At 46.0% G+C, this 25853-nt stretch overlaps 1 protein-coding gene across 7 annotated transcripts in view; it reads left to right on the forward strand.

Moving 5' to 3' along the window:
* PRPSAP1 (phosphoribosyl pyrophosphate synthetase associated protein 1) overlaps positions 1 to 25853 on the forward strand; it is a 747041-nt gene that overhangs the window by 231159 nt on the left and 490029 nt on the right. The window contains exon 1 of one of the 7 annotated variants that reach the window (XM_069654686.1): positions 16831 to 17711. The exons of 5 other annotated variants lie outside the window; for them this stretch is intronic. In XM_069654686.1, coding sequence (XP_069510787.1) covers positions 17548 to 17711 — 164 coding nt within the window. In that variant the 5' untranslated portion in view covers positions 16831 to 17547. Of the gene's footprint in view, positions 1 to 16830; positions 17712 to 25853 lie in introns of those variants that run through there. One more of the 7 variants, XM_069654685.1, reaches the window with a different exon arrangement.

A 25853-nucleotide genomic window follows, 5' to 3' on the forward strand; every position in this document is an offset into this window, starting at 1 on the left:
AATAACCTGTGTAACTCCTCTGCTAATACCATGTGGAAAGAGTCTCTGGTCAGCAAAGTGCGACCTTTGGCGTCTCTGATGAAATACCTCTTTAGTAAGCTATGTAAATTCTCTTTGCTGCCTGCTATTAAATATTATGTATCTAATGTTGAGCCTATTCTTATCTATGGGCTTGATATGTGCCTTCTTAATGTGGGGGTCTATTTGAATAGTCTTCGGGGTTGCCTATGGCAGGAAGTGCTTGAGTTTTCATGTTGGCTACCCAATGCAATAATTAGGCATGAACAGAGTTTTGTATCTCTATCGTCATGATTTCATTTGAGACTTTTACTTAATTACTCTAAATATTTAGACCCATCGCCTAACTCCCTATTTGAACAGGATGGTAAAGGAAAGTGCTCCTAAATCGGTACTAATATATGGGACAAGAATGCAGGGTCTTGTTTGAAATTGATGCCTCTAAAGAAGAATTAAATAGTCGTCCAGGTAGTGTTAAAACTAGACTTTTTAATCATGATTGGTCCATTACTATCGACTCATTGGGTGGTTATAAGATACATAAAGAGTATGCTTGTTTTATTCATAAAAGGGAACACTTGAGCCCCTATCTAATGTGATTACGCTGTAACAATGGACAGACACTTTACATGAAATTCAAATGTAACCATTTCCCAACTAGAGAACGCATAAAACATTGGGCTAGATCAATGATTTTAGGACAAATTGGCGATTTTGCCCCAGCTCTTCTCACTTGGAAACTATTTAGTAACTATCTATCCCCACTTTGAAACTATTAGGCTTAAAATATTTGGATGTGACAATTTCGGAGAATCTGACTTTTCCAGAAATTATTTTTGGTTACGACTCATATGGGGTGAAAACAGCACTTTGATTATAGCCCTCACTCAATTTTTAACTGCTGTGAATGTACAATTGCAATATGTCTGTGTCAGAAAAAAACTTTTAGGAATTGTTTAATGGATTATGTAACACATTTGTTTTCTTTTTTTTCTTTCTATGTATATTTAGTGTATTAATGTTTTAAGATGATTTTTGTAAAGGTTTTGAATAAAACAAATGCAAATAAAAAAACAAGAACATTGGGGAGACAGAGTTGCAATGGAAAAATTGTCCTTTAAAAGATTGTGATTGAGCGCTTGACCCTGCTTGGTCTCAGTGGGGCAGGGCCACTGCACATTTCTAGAGGTATTCTTTCTAGATGAAGTACATAGGTAACTCAGTGGGGTAAGGGAATTATGGGAGTTGTAGTTTCCTACCGTGACGGTAGATAGCTTGTGTGCGGACACGTCAGAAAAGGTGGGATGTATTAAATGTCCTCTGGGTTTAGAAGAGGGGGGACTAGGTTACTTTAAGAGTCAAAAGATGGTTTAATTTCCCATGGTGTTTTCTCTTTCCCTTTTTTTAAGTTAAAGAGTTGGGGTGCGACAGGTTTCTGTGGACAATATCCTCCAAATACAGAGGGGATATCGGATAGAGGCGTGTCGGACAAAAGGGGGGAAGACTGCATCTCACCTGAGGGCATTCCTCCAACAGTCCCCAAGAACCCCCTATTCAGGAGATCCTCCCGCACTGGTCCACCCCCAGGGTCTGGTTCCAAAGGAGATGGCCGTGCCCTGGCCACCTGAACAAAGAATCCATGGGGTCTATATGTGAAACCACCCCGAGGTTTCTCACATATCCTTCCCCTTTGCTGGTTGGACCAGGGTGTTTTACATGGAGTTACTCCTGTGGAACAAAACAATTGATAATATCTTGATCCTCTTCTGTGAGAAACCAAAAGGTGTCTCACCCGCTGGTCCTCAGGGACTTGTCATCCAGGTGGCCAGGACACGGCCATCGATTTTGGATCGAGTTCCTGGGGGTGGATCGGTGCGGGAGGATCACCTGGGTGAGGGGTCTTCAGGGAGTGGGGGTGAGGCAGCCGATGGTGAGACACGGTATTCTTCCCTTTTTTGTTCATCTACCCCATCCTTATTTTATAGGATTTTCCAAAGTCCCATTACCCTCCCCCCCTTTTTCACAAACACTGGGCCGAGGAAGAGGATGACAAAGCAACCATTGTACTGGACATATCCCGTTAAACTGGTCAGGCAAAGTCCGGCACTTTACACTAAGTGCATACACCTGATACCAATGAGCTCCTAAAGACACTGAGCAAGACGGAACACGAGCAGAACTTCTGGGACGAGGGCACACCTACTGGAGCAGAGCAGCAGACGAGAGCAGCAGGCCGAAAACCCTATGGTTCCCTACTGGAGGTCGTTGCCTCCGACAGACCGTGAAAGACACGTGGAGAAGGCCAGATCCCATAAGTGAAGATTGCATTGTGTTTCAAGGATGCCAGTGACCCGCCCGGGTGAACGGCAGAGTTGGGGAGGCAAAGCCAAGCCTGTGGTACTAACCTTAACTTGTGAATTGAAAATAGCAAAGCAAGAAAGAAGTGCACACAGCCGGTGAGTTGGCAAGCGACCTGAGAAGCCGGTGTGTGTTAAAGCTAATGAAGTAGCAACATTGTATCACAAGTGAAGGCTGCACACGTGTGGATGATACATGAAGAAAGGCAGACCTGTGAATGAACTTTGAAGTAAAAAGCCGCTGTTATATCAGTGATACTAAGTAATGGAGTGGTCCGACAAAAGGAAGTAGCCCATTCGAAGGTCTCTGTGAAAGTTACATTGTTTGAAATTACAAAGCAAACAGACAGCGAAAGCAAATGAAGTGAAAGTAACCATGAACCTTGAGTGGAAGTGGTCCTGCGGTGGTCTGGTAAAATCGCCACGGACATTCAAAAGTCATCGAAAGGGGTCCAAGCCCGATTGTGGCAGCCAGGAAGTACAATAAACTAGGGGAATGGCAGCCCCCCTAGCAAGTTTGTGTAGAACTGTGATGCTTTAAGGTCTGAGCCTGGCAGAGGGGGGCCATTGTAAACTGTGGGCTGTAAGGTCTGAGCCTAGGAAAGGGGCACCATTGTGAAGTTTACATTGGAATTAACATTTTGCAAAGTCAATAACAAGACTTTAACGTGGAAGGCCAGGTGGGCCTCAATTCATGGTTTTGGAACCGCTTAGAGTGTTAAAATCCAAGCCAGAGTGTGTCATCCTACCTACAGGGACAGCCTTACTCCATGAGTTGTAACATAAAGAGGAGAGCTGGTTCAGCTACCTTCATTCTTTTGAACACTGATTGTTCCTTTTGCATACATTTCTCCTTTTTACTCTTTTTGTATAAGAGATAGGGCAGGCATTAAGTTTTGTTAGCATAGGCCATTTTGATTTGACTGATGCCACTAAGGCGGTTTTGTTTATCATTTGATGGTCGAGATTACTCCCATCTTAGTTATAGGGCAAATTAGGAGTTTCTCTGACCCGAACATTTTCAATAAAGGTTTTACAAATTGTATCCATTGTGTCAGTGTCATACTTGTGATACCATGCCTTTCTTACACTTCTCATTGTGATTCGGGCTTACACATAGGTCTCTTTCCAGGGTATCGGTGTGGGGCATCTCTGGAGAGGGAAACTCATAAGGAGTTCTCTATGATGCTGGAGTATTTTTTGCTTCTTCCAGCGCTCTCATTAGTTCTTCCTCCATGTTCCGGGGGAAGATCTCCCTATCATGGCCCAACTCCCCACAGAATAAACAGCGTTCTAGAGTGAGGGATTCTATTTCCTCTGAGAAGGTAGTAGAAGACTCAAATGTGAGGCTATTTGGTGAGGTCTCAGGATTAGTCGTGGGCACTCTTTCTATAAGGGAAAGTGCTGCTGTTTCTGGGGAAGATAGTTCTTTATTATAAATGCTTATCTCCCTTTTCTCATTAGAGAGAAAATATTTCTTTCAGGGGTGGTGCTGTCCCCAGTCTTTTCTTTAGGTTTTCGACTGAGTGTTTCCCACATGGCTTCATAAACTAAGGTTCCCACTATCTCTCCCTTACAGATAGTTACAGGATTTGGTGTAAAATTTTGGAACACAAATGTCAATACCTCTCCACATGAAAGAAGGAGTAACATGTTTAACTTTCCTTCTTTGTGGGAAGAATATACAAGGACTATTCGAGAGGATGTTGTATCTTTAACCTCAACGAGACTATGATTTTTGTCTCTGCCTTGTACTTGAAACTTTTGAGGGCAAAAATGGTGAATAGGGTTGCACTCAACATTCTTTCTGATAGGTAAAATGGCCTGGTGGGTAAGAGGTTGGAATACAACTCCCATTTTAATTTGTGGGTGAGGGAAGTATTCTTCATTGGTAAGGATGTTAGTCTTTTTAAACTTTTTGGGTTTCCCAACTTGTTTCAGTTGAGTCTCACCCCGCTCCTGACACCATAGGTAGGGAAGGAATGGTATCATGAATGAAGGCAGATACAAATAAAGCACAGTTCAAGGGTGTTCATTTAGCAAAGATAGGGTGGTAAAACGCCTATCTAGCCCAATAGATAAGGATGGGAGCAAGCTTGCCCATCAAATAAATAACGCAGTCCTAGTAGTGTCTTGTCAAATCAAAATGGCCTATACTAAAAAAAAAAACTATTGCCAATCCAAAACCGTGTTCAAGCAAGTGTGTATCAGAATGGCTGAACAGTGGGTTTCCCTTCCCCACGTTTTCAGCACGGGATAAGGGTGCACACTCATTGGAATACTCTCTGGCTTCTTTGGCTCGAGGATGCAGTTTTGAACATAAGCCAGGGCCTTCCGTGACAAAGTCTTTTTCCAAAACAAAGTCTAATTTGCAGAATGCCTGTGCACACATAAAACAAAGTTCCTTCTCTTTAGGATCTCAAAGTTCTCAAGGCTCAGGTTCACAGTTCATACTGGGTCTCCCTCGATCGGGCTCGGACCTTTCAAAGCAAAAGTTCACGTAGGTCTCCCTCAGTCGTGCTCTGACCCCTTTTATACACAAAATTTCAATAGGTCTCCCTCTGTCTGGCTCAGACCCTTTTTTAACACAATGTTAGTTTACAGGTCTCCCTCGTTCTGCTTGGACCTTTGACAAAGGGATTTAAAAGTTCCTGTAGGTCTCCCTCAGTCAGACTCAGACCTCTTTCAACAAGAAGCACTTGATTCCACATCGGTCTCCCTCAGCCGAGCTCGGACTTTCAAGCAAAACACTTTCAGGGGTTCCCTTCCCCAAGTTTATTACACTTCCGGTCTCCTTCAGTCGGGCTCGGACCGTTTCCTGATGTCGAAGACTTTCGACTGTGCGTGTCTTTTGCTACAGACCTCCACATGACCACTTCGACTTTCCCTTCCATTCACAGTTTCTCAGTCTAAACAGATACTTTTGATTGGGCACTTTCACTATGCCGGACCACTCTGTTACTCTGTAGCATCTGTCCACAAGTTATAGGCAAGGTGCAGATGTCTTTGGGGTTGTATTTTCACTACATGTTCCATAATGCACCTTTCCCTATGGTTAAATAATGGATTTCATGCTCACAAGAAAAGTTAATATATTTCTGACAAATTCCTGCTTCAGCTTCACACGCATGCTGGGTTTCACCTCATTCAGAAACTCACCGGCCATGCACTGCTCTTGGGAAAAGACTCACGCTCTCAGGTCGGAGGTCAGGGTATTGCCACCTGCCCCTCTATCTCCCTGGGGATCAACATCCACCCAGAAAAAGCAACACTGGCCTGTATCTAGCCTGCTGTGAGCAGCTTTCCTTGTGTTTTGGCTCTCTCTCCAGGCTACAAGCATCCAGCCACACCGGGTCAGCGTTCCGTCATCCCACTTTTCCTTGGCCCAAGTAGCAAGTGGGGCTGGGATTGAGAACGGATCCCCTACTGGACTCAGCCACGTAGCCTCCCTTCAGTTTTCCCAACTGCTGGTCCCTTTTCTACCAAGAACTCCACCTTTTATACACCAGGTTTTCTTTAACAGGCTGCAGGTGTGAGTTCTGGGCTGAGTCTGCCTGTCCTTGCCTGACTCTATTAGTGGGACAATCCAGCATTAACATAGGGCAGTCTGTCTTCTGTCTCTCAGTGTGGTTTTGAGTAATCTTTATTCTTCTTAGTCGCCTCCTCTTCTTCTTAGTGATTTTTTCAAAATTGGGGGAGGGAGTTGTGATGGAACAATTGTCCTTTAAAGGCAGAATGGGTGTGACTGTGATTGAGCGCTTGACCCTTCTTGGTCTCAGTGGGGCAGGGCCACTGCATATTACTAGATGTATTCTTTCTAGTTGTAGTACATGGGTAATTCAGTGGGGTAAGGGAATTATGGGAGTTGTAGTTTCTTGCTGTGACGGTAGATAGCTTGTGTACGGACACGTCAGAAAAGGAGGGATTAAATGTCCTCTGGGTTTAGAAGGGGGGGGGACTAGATTACTTTTAATGGTCAAAAGATGGTTTAATTTCCCATGGTGTTTTCTCTTTCCCTTTTTTAAGTTAAAGAGTTGGGGTGCGACAGGTTTCTGCAGACAGTATCCTCCAAATACAGAGGGGATATCGCGTAGAGGCGTGTCAGACAAAAGGGGGGAATACTGCATCTCACCTGAGGACATTCCTCCAACAGTCCCCAAGGAACCCCTGTCCACGTGATCCTACCGCACTGGTCCACCTCGAGGGTCTGGTTCCAAAGTCGATGGCTGTGCCCTGGCCACCTGAACAAAGAATCCCTGGGGTCTATATGTGAAACCAGCCTCAGGTTTCTCACACTATACCCCAGCAGTTGTGGATTTGTTTTATTAAGCCTATGATTTCCATTTATCAGAAAGAGCCCCCTCCCCTTTTACAGTGCTATTCTCTCAGCTGATAAGTGCGTTCCACCATACCGCGCTGCACTTGCATTTTACAGACCCTCCAGCTTATAGCGATTTTGCGATCCTGCAAAATGCAGCAAAAATGGCTGTTTTGCACAAAATGCTGCAAAAACAGCCATTTTGCGCAAAAACTTCTGTTTTGCGCAAAAAACCTGCAAAAACTACAATTTAAAAAAATCCACAGGGTCCCAGATTCTCAAAACGTATCAATGCAAGAATATAAATGCGCAAGCACATCTCATCACTTGCGCCCAGAAAAAAAGCAGCACAATCCACAAGGGAGACTTGAATGGGCACATTTTATTAAAATGTTCCCATTCAGGTGTCCCTTGTGGATTTTATATGCGCACCCATTCAGATCGCCTTTTTCACCTCTCAGTAAAACAGGGGGATTTTCTGCCAATTTAAAAGGGCATCCTAAATTTCCACGCAAGATGCATTTTAAATGTGCAGAAATTGTAGGCAACCCTACGCGCACAGGAGCTGGGGGTGCCACTGCATGACAGGGGGCCTCATTACAAGTCCGGCAGTAGCCGTGCCGGTAAAAACGGCACGGCTGGTGCCGGAGTAATTTTTTTTCTGGCAGTCCCTCCTGCCAGATGCTGGAAAAAAGAAAATCCCCATTCCCATCGAGTCCGATTGGACTCAATGGGAATTGGGAGGATGGATGCGCCGGCACTGTGTGCAACAGTGCTGGTGCATCTGTCAAGGTCTGCGAACCGGTGCTGTTCCTCCCGCCAGGTCAGACCTGGCGGGATGAAAGGCACCCGCTCGCAGAACTCTTAGTTTGCCGGTCCGGAAACAACAGTAGCGGCAAGTTTACTGCTACCGTTGTTTCCGGATTGGCAACCTCATAATGACCCCCAGGGTCTTTATTGACCCGGTCATGCATTTTTCTAAGGTATATGCTCCGCTGCTATGTCGCTTGCATTTCTGTTCCTCAAACGGGATAGACATGCGTTTTTTTGGGTCACATTTTACAGTGGACGTGCTGGGAGCTTGCAGAACACTGTCGGGAGTGAGCTTCTACTCAAGGTATTACCCATTTTGACTGCCAAAAATCGATCGAATGGTACAATTTGACCTATTTCACCAGTACCATTCGATCGATTTTTATAAATACTGAACATGTGGAGCAGCAGTTGCGGGGGTGTCACCCGCTCCTTATGTTCAGTATTTCGGCCTTGGGAGTTGCAAGGTTCTCCCCCGCTTTCTCAAAATTGGAGGTGGGGGACTGAAAACAAAAACAAACAAAAAAACTAAAAAGGGAGCATGCAGCGTCGGATCCGTCCTGAGTTAGAGGAGGACTGATTTGACACCGCAGGGTTGGAGGGGAAGCGGCAGTGACCAAGCAGTTAACTAGGGTGGGGGTGGGTTGGTGTTGAAAGGTACATTTTGGGTTGTTTAGCTGAAGTGCAAATCTATTTGCGGCAAAATTGAAAACTGTTCTGCAAAGCCAGATATATTGGGGATTAACCCTATTAAATTAATACAAAAGATACGTAATAATTACACCCTGACTCTCTTTTACCCTTGCATTCTGCCTCTTTCCTACAATGTGGCAATCTAACATCTTCCAGATAATACAAAATGTCCTGCAAAAATGCCACAATAAATAAAGGTTTGTGCTGGAAAGTTTGCCATTTCATGCCAGAAAATTTGCCATTTGATGCTGCAAAATCCTGGAAGGTCTGATTTTATTACATTTTCATCACATCATATATGAACCCTGCATTTGTCAACCAATGAAACACAAACAGGTAAGCTTTTCACACTTTACATATTGTTATATGTCTTAAAAATACATTTTCAAAACCCAAAGGCTATTTTGTTGCATTTTGCAGTATTGCATTCTGGTATTTGTAGTCTCCCAATCAAGATGGGGGAAATAATGCCACAATTGTACACTTTTTGTCTTAACATATTTCTGTAATGATTTATATATTTGACAGTGTACCTTACTATGGTATGTGTACTTTCAAGTCATCTTTATAAAGCAGAGTACTGTTGAAAGCCAGACGTGCGGTTGAGGAGGGGGAATGATGAGAGGGCAAGTGAGTACTGAATATTTGCCCAGGATGTGGCAAGAGGTTGCAATCCCGGAGACTGGTGCAGTTAGTTTCCCCGGATTGTGGCCATGTGCTGCTTTTTAGGGCACCTGTAAAGGATACATGTGGGTGGACAGTGTTCCTTTTTTCAGAGGGCAGACGCAAAACCCTTGTGTGTTTTTGAGTTTAACAAGCTTCCTCAAGCATTTGGCTACCAGTATTTCACATAGGTTGTCATGTTTTCAGTGCAGACACTTACCCCGAAGACGCATAAAATGATCATCAAAGTACGTGCTTGTATTGGGATTTTGTTTTCTTGGAAATATTTCACTAGATATTGCTGGGTTGAAAAGGTGAGAACCTTTTATACTTGGCCAGTATACTTAATGACAAATTTCCTCTCTCACGTTTGTTTCTGTTGTTGATTACTTTTTTTTAAAGGCCAGGCTCTTTGTCTGGTGCACTTTCTTCTAAAGGGAAAGATCAAGTGAACTAAATGTGTATCTTTCACTTTAAGATATGTTCACTTACTGCACTTATATTCTTGCTACAGGGGCAAAGGTTCCCATACCGAGTGAAGAGCGGGAGCCGTACTCATCCCCATGTCAAAACACTGCATGTTACAGCACATGTTGCTGCAGGAATAGGAAAGAGGACATATGGGTTAGAAGGTCTAAACGTATAACATCTCAGCAACAGTCTCCCAAACTGCTCAGTTGCCTTTGCAACTTTCTGCTATAGGATCCCCTGCTGTATACACCCGGCGAACAGTTTTGGCCTGCTCTCCACCTCCAATTACAGCTCAGGGAGTACATTAATGAGACTACCTTCTCGTTTTGTTATGAGCAGCACTTGAAAAATGTAGTTATTATTTGCTTTTTTTTACAGTCAAAATAATCTGTATCATCTGAAATGAAAGCATATTGCTAATTTGAACAATATGCTCAAATGTACACACAATAAAAATAAAAACAATTGTGAAACTTCTGCAAAAACAGCAGTTACTTTCAGTTAGCAAAACACAATCACCATATTTTTGCAATGCCTTCCACAGATAGTGTTTTTAGACCAAAGTTTCAAAAGACCTTTTGCAAACAGTATTCCTATCCATTATAAGTGTAAGTGTGTCCAGTAGTACTTTTTCTGCAATTTACTCAGTTCCCTTTCCTTTTCTTCCTTTAAAGCAAGACTGTCCCGCCTAGTGATTCGTAGGCTTACATTGTCAAGACATGATCAAATAGAAACTGTATATATAATTTTCAAAACAATCACTGCAAATGCTGTTGTCGCCATCTCACACAAAAAACCTCCACCGTGTACAGAAAATGCAGTGGACCCAGTGCGCTGTGCGCAATAGAATATGCAAGCAGTATTTTTCAAATGTATATTATATTTATATAGCACTTATATAGCACTTATACATACTTAGCAGTAGCGGTTGGCACTGCAGCGGTGAAGCAAAGAAGCACAACAATAAGCCACTGGGAGGTTAACTCCTAGAACATGATTGAAAAGAGCTCTTCCCCATGGCTATAGTGTTGTGCTCCTTCACTTCTCTGCTGTGGCGCTGACGTTTGCTGCTAAGTTTCATTGGAAATTATATACTTAGCAGCAGGGGTTGGCACTGCAAAGGTGAGATAACAGCTCCATTTCTCTCCAACAAATGCCTAGATCTCAGCAAGCGGCCATGCAGATGGTAAGTCAGTCTGAGAAACATTCACTCCTTATATCCCTCTTTCCTCTTGCATCATAGCATCGCCTTCTGGGTTCTGTGGGCCAGTTTGATAAGTTACAATGTGGTGTTCTTCCTGACTCTGGTCACGTGAGTGGGAGGCTGCCTCGCGAGACGAGAGGACAGGGTCGAGAAAATGGAAATAAAGAAGGTCACACCGGAAACGGGGCAGGGACGATCTAACACCACTCCTGGCTGGCCGTGTATTGATTGCGCTCCTGTGAGCTGTGGCCTGATTGCCCCTAACACCTTCCCCACCTGGCCAGAGAGACGTAGGTTGGGAAGCACATCACATTGGCAATGAGGTACTTAAGATAGCTGTGCGTGCATGTGCACATACACAGCCCGACTCTGGCCTGCTGTGTAACATCAGATAGCAGGCCCAGAACATCAGCACACGTGGCAGCACACCTCCTGGTGAATAACTGACTTTGTAGATAAGAAGCAGCGGGACCCACCGTTGGCGCGTGCAGTTTGGACACCCTGACCCAATACTGCCAGAAGACAACAGCGACCCCTGCAGTTGGGAAATACTACGTGCAGCACAAACTAGGAGAGAAGGAATAGAGTGGAGAGACCAGGTCAAACCTTCAAACGCTGTATGATCCAGTAAAGCCACTAGTGAAGGCCCACACCTACCACACTGAGCATCTGTCTGAACACCCCCAGCAGCACAGAGACATCCCTAAATCAATCCCGGTGAGATGGCCAGCCCCCAGGGCAGCCTGGCATGGGGGAACACCCCCAGAGGGGCGAGAAGAGACACAGCAAGGCTAGAGGGTTCAATTCAGGGGCCTGACGCCACACATGGTGCGTTTATGAGACCGTTTGACCCATATGCCACAGGAGCAGCTCTATGGTAGGAACTTTGGCCTCAACAGTTGGAACTCCATGTGACACTAGAAAACTGCGAAGTTTACTGGTGCTCAATCTAGGCACACTGGCGCTAAGGCTTTTTAACACTCTGCTGAACAGAGGAGCTACAGACGATTTTGATGCAGCACAACCAGTTCTGAATGGGAAGTTCAAACCAGAACTGAACCCAGATTACAAATGCTTTCAGCTCAGCATGGCCAGACAGCGGCCAGGGGAAAGGATCGATGACTTCCATATATGCATCAGAGAAGATTTTTCCCCTGGATCAAATCCTTGCAATGGGTCAGCAGAGAGAGCGAACCGATGAACAGGTCACAGCCATGGAAGCAGCCATGAATCGACTCTCACTTGACAACATTATAGAAGAAGACAAAGCAGCCATCAAAGTAAGACGAGAGAGGAGGAGACCCGCAAACACCATGCCCCCCGAGAGTCAGCAAATGACAGGACTCTTGCAAATAGTGCTGAGGCCCCTGGAACAGGGGAGAACCATGTCCAGCACTAGGTGTTACCTGCCGCAAGTGTAAATGGCTGAACCATTTTGCAACAGTCTGCCTGAATCTACCCCCCCAGAAGCAAGCTGCACGACCAGATCACACAACCTCGAACCTAAGAGAAAGAGGCAAAGCAAGGGCCGTAGCAACAGCCCAGAGATTGCCCGCTGACAGTGATACAGACAACACCTTGGAAGAAGATTTATCCCCAGACAGGTCATGGAACCGCAAAATAAAAAGGAGGGAACACGTCCATATGATTTCAGCCATCAAACCAGGGAAGAGCAGGCGAAACGCAAAGAATTCAGCACAACCAACCTGCCTAGTCTTAGCTGATGGAACTCCCACCAAGGTAGTGATAGACATTGGCACGACGGTGAATGTAATGCCACCAACAAAGTTCAAAAGAATGGAACCAACACCCCGACAACAAGACAAACGGGTACAACTATTTACATATGGGTGCAAGAAACCGCTGCCAGTAGCCAGATTGTTGCGATCAGACCTGACATACAATGGAACCTCATGCAGGGCCCACGTCTATGTAGTAGACGCAGGCCTGGAAACTGTCCTAGGTTGCCATAGAGTAGAGAAACTTAAGCTAATACACTTTGCATTTGGCATCAACCTGCCGGACATTGACAAACTACTGGCAAAACACACCAAAGTATTCCAAGGGATAGGGTGCCTTAAAGGCCAGATGGTCAAACTTCACATTGACCCGACCATTGAGCCGAGAGCCATGAGGCACTGCCGCATCCCATTCCACCTGCGGGAAGCAGTGGAAGCCGAACTTGGAAAGCTGAAAGCCAAGGGATCATCGAAAAGACTTCAAAGCCCACCCAATGGTAGTGGTAGTAGCCCAAAAGCTCAAACAACCTGAAGCTGTCAGGATCTGCATTGACATGCGGCTGCCCAATGTAGTGATAGGACGGGAGTGCCACATCACCCCAACCATTGACGAGTTAATCGTAGACCTCACTGGGGAAAAGATATTTAGCATGCTTGACTTATGCTCTGGCTACCATCAAATACGGCTGTCCAGAGAATCACGATTTATCACAATGTTCTCGTCACAGGTGGACCTCAGGAGATACCGAAGACTCATCTTTGGTATCTCTTTAGCAGCTGAAGTCTTTCAGAATGAGATCCGGAAAGGTGCTACATGACCTCCCAGGCACCACCAACATCAGTGACAACATCCTAGTCTATGGCAAGACCACACAGGAACACCATGACTGTCAAGATGCTGTATCGCAATGCCTTGAAGAGTCCGGCCTCACACTGCGTTCAGAAAAGTGTGCATTTGGCAAGAGCGAGCTTAGCGTTTTCGGCTACATCTTCAATGTAGAGGAAGTATCATCAGACCCGGCTAAAGTCGCTGACATAAAAGGAGCCAAGGCTCCCACCAACGCCTCTGAAATCGGGACCTTCATGGGTATGGCCACCTACTGTGCCGTGTTCATCCCAGACCTCACCACCATCGCTGCCCCACTGAGGAAGCTGACCCAGAAAGAACACCTTTGGAATGGAAAGAATAACACCAAAATGCATTTCAACGGATCAAGGCCTTGCTCTCCAGCACTGCCAAATTGGCGTTTTACAGCACCACCGATCTGCTATTAGATGCCAGCCCAGTGGGCCTAGGGGCGATACTGACAAAAGTTAATCAAGAGGGCATTATATCCCCCCACTGCATTTGCCAGTCGGGTCCTAGCAAAAACTGAACAGAACTATGCGCACATAGAAAAGGAGGCACTGGCGATATTATGGGGGTGTCGCCATTTTCAAGTATACCTGTTAGGTCAACCAGCCAAAGTCTTCACGGATCATAAACCCCTGATCCCCATATTCAAAGGGCCCGCCCCACATTCACCTGCCTGACTAGAGAAGTGGATGCTGCAACTACAACCATTTAACATTGACGTAATATACTGAGCAGGAGCCGACAACCCCACAGAGTACCGGTCGCTGCACCCGGGGCCAGCCACCCAACGATAGAGGGAATATGCACGAGAGACTGAGGAATATGTGTGCCATGTAGTGGGATGCGCCTTGCAAAAAGCAATGACATTACCTGAAATAGTGGAATGGTCCGAGAAAGACACCTGCCTCCAGCGGACCAAACACACCATACAGTCAGGAGACTGGAAGAACTTTCTGTCAGCCGTGGCAAACCGCAGAGCGGCAGCACAGGAAAAACTACAGGGCCTGTTTGGGATCAGAAATGAACTGACCATCTCCAAAAAAGGGGTCATCCTAAAAGGGCATTGCATTGTGCTACCTGACATTAGAACAAACACTACAACTGGCACATGAGGGAATAGTAAAGACTAAAGCATACCTCAAGTCCTGCATTTGGATACAACAACGGGTAGTCGACCTTGTAGAAACCTGCGTCGCATGTCAATCATCCAGAAGACTGATGGTGCCAGATCCGATCGCCAGTGCGCCCAGGAGCAACACCCGGTGGGAATCAATCCGCGTAGACTTCTGCACCATCACAGGTGAAGGCTACCTCCTCGTAGCAGTAGACTAGTGCAGTCGCTACCCCGAGGTTGAACCTATAACATCCACTGACACTCTGTCTGTCATAACCGCACTGGAGAAGATCTTCGCAATTCATGGCCTGCCAAGCAAAATCAAAAGTGACAATGGACCCCTATTCATAAGCCATGAATTGCAGCGGTTCCTAGCAAGCCTTAACATCCGCCACCAGAGAATTATCCCATGAGGGCCAAAGCAAACAGTGATGCAGAAAGGTTCATGGGGTCACTAAACTAAGTCATACGAATAGCCAAAGCCGAACAACTGCCGTGGCTGCCGGCCGTGTACCGATTTCTTCGATCCCACCACCAGACCCCTGACACTGCCAAGTAGTAACTCAGAACGTGTCTCACTTCTGCAAAGTACCCAAGTCGCTGTGGAAGGAACAACCGCCTGCCATTCCCTAGGGACCAGGAGCACCAGACCAGCAATAAGAGATCAGGGGGGACGAGATCCCCAACATAGAGGACGGAACATCCCCAGCACAGACTTTGACTGTCCCCAACACATCAAGGTTGGAGGAGCAAAGCCTGATCGCAGCAAGAACCACCACGAGATACGGACTGAAGCAAAGACCCCGATCCTCGTCCCACTTGCATGGGTACGTACTACATGGGATACTGATGCACGCTTTATAAATGTAAATAAATAGAATTGTCGGAAAGAAAACGCCAACTACAGGGACTGAGAGGTCCGGCTAAGGCACCCGAGATGCCACAAAAGAGAAAATGTTTAAAACAATTGCAAGTGTTGGAGGAATGTGGTGTTCCTTCCGCCTGACTCTGGTCATGTGAGTGAGGGGGACCACGCTTCACGAGAGAGGGGGGGGGGATAATGGAAAGAAAGAAGGCGCACTTCAGAAACAGGGCTTAGCCGATCTAACACAACTCCTGGCTGGCCGTGTATTGATTGCGCTCCTACGAGCTGCAGCCTCATTACCCCGAACACCTTCCCCAACTGGTAGGAGAGACAGAGGTTGGGAAGCACATGACATTCACCATGCGACTAGTAGTTTACCAGCGTAACTGAATAAATGTTCTTTAAAACGCACAATTTGCATCACATTTTATCAAAAACCTCCCCCTTTGGGTCCTACTCAAACAGTCTGACACAAAAGGAATGAATTGCCATTTGCAACTGTTGGACACTTTTTCATTGGTGCCCGAGCTAATGTTATACCCAGTGCTTTAAGTGGGGTAAGAAATTGAGGGGGGCCTCGTTTGGGGCCATGGCTTCCATTGTGGGCGTGGCCTAAAAGTGCACAAATCATAGTAAGGTGCGCAAACAAATATATAAATGTATTTGAGCACTTATATATTTGTTTGCGTACTACTATCGTTTGTGATTTTTCAAGCCTTCTTTTATATACATAGCAATGTTACATATTTCTATGTTTATAAAAGATGGCTTGTAAGTGCACAAACCATAGTAAGTTACGCACACTTGTGTGCTTACCTTACTATGGTTTGTGTACTTTTCAAGCTGCCTTTTATAAATGTAGACATTTGTAAGATATGTCTGTTTATAAAAGACGGCTTGAAACGTAGGCATCTTTTATAAAGCGTTTATGACGGACAAAACCCAAGGTGGCTTTGTCCGTCGACAAAGCTTTATAAAAGGTGCCTTGAATTGTGTACGATTCAAGCAGTCTGTTATAAACATAGAAATATTTCTACGTTTATAAAAGATGGCTTAAACGTACATGCACAGTTGAAGGCATCTTGTATAAAGCCTTACCAAAGGAGAAAGGCGCCTCGGGCTCAGTGATCTCTGCTCAGAGCACATAGATTACAGAGTCCGAGGCGTCTTGCAGAGATCACTGAGCCCGAGGCGTCTTTCACCCTCTGTGAACCCGCAGGCTCCGTGAGCCCGAGGGTTCGCTGAGGGTCAGTCACCTGGTGAGGGAAAACTAAGGGACTCTAGCTTCCTCTGAAAGTTACAGTGACTGACGGAAGTGCCAGCCAGTCACAGCAACGCTGGCACTTCTGTCAGTTTGCCTGACGTTAAATTGGCGGGTGCATCTCCCGTCGCGGCTGCGTCCACGGCGGGATAATGCGTCCTGCCATGGCCGGGGGCCCCACTTTTTGGGCCCCAGCCCACTTAAAGCACTGGTAATACCCCGGTGGACCGCGAAGGAAGTTAACTCTGGTTAAGTGATTCTGCTTGTTACGATTTTTGTCCTATTACCCCTATTAAGCGCTTATGTTGCGCTAGTTCAGTTCACCGAATTAGTGTTAACTGAACAAGCGCAACAATGAGCACTTAGTGGGGGTAACAAGCGGACAAAAACCGCAACAAGCTACCTGCAAAACAAGCGATTAAGCTCAAAAATCAGCCCCGAGTCCCTTGCGCAACCTCTCTGGCACGTGACTTCCCCAGACACGCCCAAACGTGCAACCCACGTGAGGACAAGGAGGCGGGGCCTTCTAAGGTCCGTTTCTCGGATGGGAACTAGACACTACGTACAGTCAAGCTATACAGTAGGGGATCTTTAGAAGGCAGTTGAGCGGGAGCTAGCAGGGAATCGGCTATAGGACGCAGTGTGTGCCTCACGGAGATCTTACCACCCAACTATCGCAGGTTCATCAAGTTTTCAAGGGAGAGCGTTACCTCTGAGCGAGTGCGATCTCTCAGCCCCTTCAGGGCAAGGGGCGGGGGCTTTCTCGGCTCCGTTCCTTGGCTCCCCTTTTGTCACCCTGCGGTCTGTCTACCTCCGCCACTCTATGTAGAGGTTTTATTACTGTACCTTCGGGCGAGCAATCGCATTTCTGCGCAGGTCTCAGAACCCCATTTCTACCCGTTCTTAATAGCTTCCTCTTGAGGCCCAGATTCCTTCATTTGAACACCCATCCTTGCTGCTCGTTTAGTTTTAGTCCACATTTTGTTTGATTCGCTACACAGTTCTGTGTGTGTATAAACGAAAACTCCTTTCTGTTATCCTTTGACAACAACGGCTCCTGTGGGGCTGCCCCTCCTGCACTTTACTTGAGGCACAGGGTGTCCAGCAACTGAGCGGGGCTGTTGCACGCCTTTACTCCATTGGTCGATAGCCTACCTTAGTATACGTACAAGAGGATGCCCAGGAAGCTCCTGGCTCCTCAAAAGTCTCTCTCTTTTAGCACACGTGTCTGGAGGGGTTCGAACGATTTCTCAGCCATGAACGCAGCTAGAGGTGGTTATCGAGTCTTCTCGGCCAACTCCACGGCTGCCTGCACAGAGCTGGCCAAGAGGATCACAGAGTAAGAACTAAATCTCTTAAAAATGTCTTGTTTTTGCTGGTGCCTAGTGCTTCTAATTAACCGAAGATGGAAAACATTGTTGGCCTCACTGATTTGATGTTTGTTTTAGTGCTGTATTTAATCTCGTACAGGTCCAGAACAGTTTATTACCAGCACACTTTCTATTAAACACCAGTTTTCACACTACTTGTAATGTCTTCACAGGCAACTGCTATTTTTGCTGGTTTGCTTTTCTTGGCATAAATCAAAATGTTCTTGTAACAAGTTTGCCAGGCACCCACCCCGTTGCCCAAGGCAACTTTTTAAGTGGTGGTCAAAAGTCCTGTATTTAACCTCCACACACCTGTGTTTATACACATCTCCAATGGCTCTGTTGTTTAGCTACCCCAGTAGCAGACATTGTTCGATCTCACGCCGTTCTGTTAACCCTTGTCGACTGTTTTATGGGTCCTTGGGTTGATATGTTGGATGGAGGTCTACAGTGAACCTCGGGAACCAACATAGTTGGACCTTTTTTAAACTCCTGTTTGTAGTCTAGCAGGGCCTGCCAAGTTTGACCCCAACAGGAACAACGCTTGATTCCCAAAGTCCACTTGTTACATACAAATATACCCTTGTGAGTGTTTTTAGGAATTGGTATACATGCCCATGGAAACCCGTAGAAGACATTTAAAGCAGGTTGGCCCATGTGTAATTGACAAAGGTTAGTTTCGTGTGGAGGTTAGATTTGTGTCTTGCTCGTGCCTCACCCCCCCCCTCCCCCTAAGAGATGCGACCTGCTCAGAGGGTGTTAGATGCCCAATACAGAGGAGCTGACTTTAGCTCCTGCTCCACTATTGTTTTAATTCCTAAAACCTTCTGTTTCTATTTTATCTCTGATCAACATTCCGTCTGGTATACTGACAATCACTAGACATGTGCTCCTATCACTACACCACATGCCATTAACCCCTTCATATTGCTCCAGTTATTACCAGTCTGTTTCATATTTATCTTGACTTTTCCTGCCTTCTTGCCCTTTTCTCCTTTTCTTTCTTGGCAGAGTAAGGGCTGGTTACCCCTGGTGTGCGCAGAAAACAGCCCCGGTGCCATAACACCACTGTGCTATTGATGAGCACAGTACAAAAGCTTTTTAACATCCATTTCATGGGAACCTGCATATGCAAGAGGAGTGGGTGGGCACCACCTTTTGGTAGAGCAAATATTACTGTTAAGCAAGATGCACAACATCCAGTAGCATTCTGGGTCACATAGGAACATAGAGAGGATTACAGTCATACTAACTGTAATACTGCATGCTCGCATACTGTTTTAATGTTGGGAAACAGATCTGCCTTGAGGAAGGTGGTTTATCTGAAATGCATTGGCTTTTTTTTGTTCCGTTTGCTCTGTTTTAATCTCCATAACCAATTCCTTAAATGGCAATTGTGCATAATTAACTGTTGAACATTTTATTGGAATGGTATTAAGTTTCTATGTACTATTGTGATACTGTGCCTTGTACATGGACATAATGTGAGCATGCAGTATTATAGTTAGTGTGATTGTAATTCTGTAATTCTCTCTGTTAACATGCCATAATTAAACATCATATCCCCCTAGGAGAAGGGATTGGGCTGTCCAATCCACCATATCAATAGCCAGAGTCTGCAACTGCTGGCTTTCCAAAGGTTTTGGTTTTCAAAAATCATTAGTCGTATAGTTGATCTACATATCCTGGCCACTCCACTGAAATACTTACTATGGGACATAGGAAAGGTCTCGATCAAATCACAAAGACTATTCACAGTGGCAGGGGTGGTAGCTAAAGGAACATTCTTTGGGCCTGGAAAGCTAGAACTGCTCCCACACGACAGCCATGGCTTAAGGATCTAATATATGTACAGGAAACCGAAGAGGCATACGTCAGGAGTGTCACAGCCACCTTCAGACCAAAAGACATATAGGACCCCCTGAGGAGATAGCTGAGATCGACCCCCCCCCAATTCATCTGATAATGACTCGCACTGTCCCGAAAACAGCACAGACACAGCTACCACAGTATAAACTTAATCAATCTCGCCACGCCCACTGGCACAGCCTATACATATGAACAATGGGAACCAGGACTCTGTGACACTGTACTTACATATGTGGGGGTTAAAGATATGTACTACATATACTTGCTTATATTTGTTGTGCACTTGTCAGTCTTAAAGCTTTAAAAAAAACAATCATTAGTCGTAGCCAGCATATTCAATGGTAAGGGATCATGGAGTCGCAGTCCAAAACATCTGAAGAGCCACAGGTTGCAGACCCTTGATCTGTAAGAAGGGATGTGATAACCCGGAGTGGTTTTTGAAACCTATCTGGTGAACCTAGTTGGGAAGCAACAAAGTGGGTGGGAAGTGGGGTTTAGGGGAGCGATTTGCGAGCTGTTCTTTGACAGAGTGCCTTCATTATCTTCCTGAAGTGTAGGATGGGGAGGCAGTGTAATCGTTTTTTCCTTGCATTTGAAGACCCAGATTTCCAACAGGTGCTCTCTGACCCCAATGGGGTGACTAACATGTTAAACATTTAAGGCAATAGGCCAAACTAGGATTTAGTCGTCTGCAGATGCCGCCACATAAGCTATGAAGTGTTCGTTTTACGGTTGGCTCTGTTGTGCATTGAAAATGTGACTAGCTTTATCCACCAAGTTTGGTTGAAACTATTGTAAAATTAAAGTGCTATGTAATGTTTCGTTTGCTTTTTAAAATGTCATGTGATTTGTGGATCAGCCGAAATAGAAATTAGCAGCCCTCGGCACTCACTCCTATTGACTCCTGGCATGAGCCACTGTGTAGATGTCCCGCGTTTGGAGCTTGCCAAATGCTTGGAGAGTCTTTGGCGCCATCAGATCTACTCTAATTGTTGGCATTAGAGCGGGATAGAATCTTATTTTCCCGATTTAGTTGTACAGACACTTTAGGACGGCTGTGTTGATCCATGGTGTTTTCTAGATTTGGTTGAGTAAGTTGTCGAATTCGGAACCCAAAGTCGTAATTTAGTTGTTTTCCTAAGCTGCTCTAATGTGCACTTGTGCTTCAGTTCCTTTATCGCCTCCGCTGTCATCAATACGTTCATGGGACCATAATGTATCTCACCCTTAACTCTTATCAATTGCTTTAACGATCGTGATCTGATTATTGCCTTTTCTACTGGCCTTCAGGAAGGTGCTCTTACTGCTGCCTAGATGTGCGTCCCGCCCCCAATACCTTAACTTTGGCCCTGTAAAAGAGCTAGTTGAAGCCACATCTTCTCTAGGACATGGAGACATTTACTGGCAGTATCACGTAATTCAATATACATGCGCAATCTTTCGAAAGTACGCCCCCTAGCTTGTGCCCTTTGAATGCACTGTGTCTCGAAGCTTTTGCACTTTTCCTACTGTGCTTGTTGTGGCGGGAGCACGAAGAACCATTTAGCTGCGTGTCTGGATGATGAATTACTGCTGTTCTAGGACGTGTTTTTAACGAAACCTGTGACCCCTTTTGCGGCAGCTGGGTACACCGCAGTGCGCATAAGGGTGTAGGGTGGCTGAACATGGATAGGGTTTAAGCCGTTTGAATCCCTCGACGGCAAGCTTTGTAGGGTGTGAGTGTCGTGGTGTCAATAGGACACCGTTCCATTAAACTCCCGCTATCTGTAGTATGCTACAGACCTTGAAGTGCAGCTGCCGAGGCTGGCTTATGGAAAGTCTTTGGTGCCAGTCGACTCCCTAAAGATTACCATTGATGCTTTCATATCTGAGCGCAGCTGTGACGGGTTGTGCGGCAGCCAAGGTGCCACTTGAGCTAGTCTTTGTAGTCTGCATGCGTGTACACGTCTTAGAAGTTTCTTATAAACGGCGGTTTTCTTTGGTCACTGAATGTTGACATCCCCCTGTCATTGAGTGCCTTGGATTGCATAGTACCAAGCCATAGAAACCTTGTAATTTATGGGTTGAAATGTTAGACTATAAAAAGAACTGAACCTTATATAAAAGCATCCAGTTTTTTAAGTGTACATGGCTGAAGTACTACTAACATCCTGTAAAGAATTTAAGGGCGACACTGAACTTGAAAGCAACGTTGCAGGGCAGGTTTACGTCCATTACATGGACAACTTTATGAATGTGTTTATTTTTTAAATTTTTTTCTAGCCTTTTATTTTTAAAAAATTTTTTTTTTAACTTGTTTATTTTAAATCAAGGCAGGTTGATAATTACAAAACATTGTCAGCAACAATCATTCAGGCATGTTGATCCCCAGTCCTCCCCCCCTCCCCCGATCTCCTCAACCTCCCCCCCTCCCCCCTTCCCACCTTCCACTCGGTCCTCGGAGGTGGATTCCTCCCTCCTAGATCGCCTATTTTGTGCCTCAAAGTCTGTGTGTCTCCCTCAGGGATCACTTGATCTTTCAGGATCCATCGAGCCCTGGTGGGTTTGTAGGTCAGAGTGGGGAAGCGCTGGTCGTATTCAAGTACTGGGGCCCAAATATTCTGGAATCGGTGGAGAGTTCCCACCTGCGCTGCCGTCACCTTCTCCGCAATCAGAATATCCCAAAGCTTAGTCCACCATTGGGGCATGTGAGGGGCCTTTCGGGGATTTCCAGGAGCGGGCCAGCACCGTTTCCCCTGCTAGCAGACAGTGTGTGAGTAGTTTCGATCTGGTCCCAGAGTGTGGGTAGATCGCGGGAATTGGGTCTCCTAGTAAGACTGGCTCTGGTTCCAGCGGGATCGCCGTTCCGGTGATTTGCGCGATGGTTCCCAAACACGTCTTCCAGAATTGCTGAATCTTTGGGCAAGCCCACCACATATGAAAGGAGGAGCCTGGGCGGCCACATCCTCTCCAGCAGGAATGGTCTAATTGTGGATTTATGTGGTGGAGTCTAAGGGGCGGGTAATACCACTGTAACATGATCTTATATGCGCATTCCCTATTGGTGATGCAGATGGATGAGGCGTGAGTTCTGGTCCAAATGTCTACCCAGGTTTGGTCATCTATTGGGTGACCCAGATCTGCCTCCCACTGGGCCATGTAGCGAGTTCTTGCGATCAGGAAGTCACCTAAGAAGCGCCTATACACAGTGGATACTTCCCCCGAGCTGGAAGATCTCCAAGTGTGAGTTCCAGGGCGGTGGGAGGGCGTGTTGCTGCTTGCAGAGTTTGAGGGTGAGAGCACCAGTGGCGCAGTTGGATATAGGTGAATCTGTCCCTTTCCTGGAGTTGGAACCTTTCCTTACATTGCTCAAATGTGAGGGGCCTCTCTCCCGTATATAGCTGGCCTATAGTCTCTAACCCGCCATTTATCCAGTTCTGAAAGTTGCGGGGGTGTGCTCCAGGTGAAAATGCCGTATTATGGAAGACCGGGCATCGTGGGCTCAGGCCTCTTGGCACTCCCTTACTCTTCAGCGCCCAGTCCCAGGAGCTTAGGGTATGTTTGGTTGATAGGAGGAGGTCTCCACAGTGTGCTCTGAGGGGGGGTGGGATGTGTGGCAAAAATCGCAGGGGTAGGGGCACTTGCGATTGTTCCAGTTCTACCCATCTAGGGCGATTTGTAGTAATTTGCTACGCCTGGACCTGTGCTAGTTGAGCCGCCACTCTGTATGCCCGTAAGTCTGGGACCCCCAACCCTCCCAGTCTGGAGCCCCCTAGCAGGGTTCTGAGGAGGATTCTCGCTCTCTTACCTTTCCAGATAAATTTCAACATCTTTCTCTGGATATTGCGAAGAGTTGGTGCGGGAATCGCTACTGGGAGTGAGGCGCAGGCGTACAGGAACCTTGGAAGGAGGTTCATCTTGCAGGTTGTAATGCGCCCCAGCAGTGAAATCTCCTGGTTCGCCCAACGTTTCAGGTCTCCTTCCAGTTCTTTGAACAACCAGGGGAAGTTTTATGCGTCTTTTGGGTCAGCTGGGAATTAGACCCCAAGTAGGGGATGGCTCTTTTTTCCCATGTTATCGGGCACATCTTGGCCAGTGGTTCACGCTCTGCTTTTCCTACCCTTTTTAACATAGTAAAAAAAGTAGACCCTTTACAAAGTATTTGAGGCAAGTTTAGAATAATGCAGTAGGATGTGTTTCTGCAGGTAGTTTCAGTCAAGGTCCTAGAAACAAACTTGAATCATACGTTACTTTCCCATAGCAGGTGAAGGCAAGTAAGCCACTGAACGCTTGCACCAGAGAGAATACAATTCGCTAGCGAAGAAAGGTCCAAGTCGATTTTATAAGGGCAACAAGTTTTAATCTCACACACAGATGAGGGCGACAGCAAAGAACTCTGCTGCTAAGAAGGTTCTACTTTTCGGCAGAGTGATTAGAATATTCTAAAGAAATGATCCAATATATACAGTAGAAACCTGCATGGCTGGTTGGTGTGCGCCTATACATGTTCCGTCTACTCCAGAAGAGATGCCAGGTCATTGGTTCCAGCCCAGTCCGCCTATCTTCCATCACATGGGTGCTGCAGTCATCATCTTCTCACGTCGAAAGTCAAAGAACAAATTAACTACACTCCGAATACCATGCTACTTTGTCACTATACTATGCACCTGGCAGGCCATAAAACGAGCACAAAGGAGGTTCTGGGGCACTTTAACCAGCGCACACTCATCACTCACTCCCTTCTGCGCTATCGGCTCCAAGGTCTCCACCCTCGTTTTGAACTATCATTTATATCCCTCAACACCTCGCAATACAAATCACACGATTGCCGCTCAAACATGTGCCCTGTCCGTCCTCTTTGAACATTTCAGGACTTGTTACTTTGGTGGTTAAAGGGCACCTGGTGCCATGGAATTCAGAGATGTTAAGCTTTGGTCAGTTATGTGGGCTATACCTTTTGTTCGCCTGGGGATGGGCTGGGTCATGCTTTGGCCAGTGTGAGATAACATGCACACCAGGTGCTGGTCTGTGATCACGGCCATGTAGGGCACATTCCTCTTGAGTAGAAAACATATCTTTGCAATACTGTTAGAACAATCAATAGGCGGTGGGGGGGTGGGCTGTCCTCATGGGGGCTAGGGCATGAGCATTCTATGCAAAATAGCAATGTTGCTCGCGCACTGCGCTACACTATGTGGGTTGATTATAATGAAGCGGGGGCCTTTATATTGGGAGGTGGTCCTCCTCCCTGCCCCCCCCCCCGGCCCATCATAGTGCTTGGAATGCATCACGCCTCACTCTAAAGCGTTATGGTGGGTGGGACGGGGCTGCCCCCTTCCCAATACATGTATGGTTGACCTAATGCAGTTCGAGTATCCCCTACTTGTAAGCTGTTCTCAAACCCATTTTCAAGCAACTTGGTGAATATTTACTTGGGTGCTATTTGTATTGTGGGAAAGCATTACATATTTAGTCTCACAGCCTTGCGTATCTTTTCTTTGTTGTTGTTATCACTACCTGCTGTAATCCTTTTTTTTTTTTGGTTGCTGCCACTGTACTGTGCTTACAAAACTAACATCCTCGCCCCGCTTTTACAAAACCACCACTACCCATAATGTGCTTCCTTACACTCTCTTGCCATCACTTGTTTTTTTACATGAATTCCCCTCCATATCTTGCACCCTCACCATCTTGTGCTGTCAGTATAACCTGTTTACAACAAAACGTGTTTTGGTAATCAATATGACCTGCTTAATGCTAACCCACCTTTCGCCGCTGCCCTCTTGGTACCCATTCAGCCCCTCTGTTCTCACTTTCTCTTATTGACTCGTGTCTGTGACAAAACCTCCATAAATGACCATAGAAATGCCCCTACCCCCAACTCGGTCATCTATAATGCCTATCACTGCAACATGGATTACTGCACTTCATGGATGGAAAAAAATGAGTTGCCAGGCATGAGAACTCTCACCCTCTCTATTCGCTACGTGCCCAGAGCACAGAATTTCTTACTAGCAAGTGCATGTGTTGAGGCCTGCCCCACATAATGGGACCACTCCTGAAGCTCTTTAAAAATTATATTTATTGAGCGAGTACCTAGCTGAAGCACTTTTACAGAGGTATACACCAATACTGATGTATAACTGGGGGCTTTCAGTGGTAACAGAACAGATATAAGGTGGGGGGTAGGGTACAGAGCAGGGGTACAGCCGTAGTGATGACGGGAGGGGCTTAGGCGTTGAGGAGAGACTCATTGAAGAGGT

The sequence above is a fragment of the Ambystoma mexicanum genome, chromosome 3q (genome assembly GCF_040938575.1).
Source record: "Ambystoma mexicanum isolate Mex_15411 chromosome 3q, UKY_AmexF1_1, whole genome shotgun sequence".
In the NCBI taxonomy this organism is placed as follows: Eukaryota; Metazoa; Chordata; class Amphibia; order Caudata; family Ambystomatidae; genus Ambystoma; species Ambystoma mexicanum.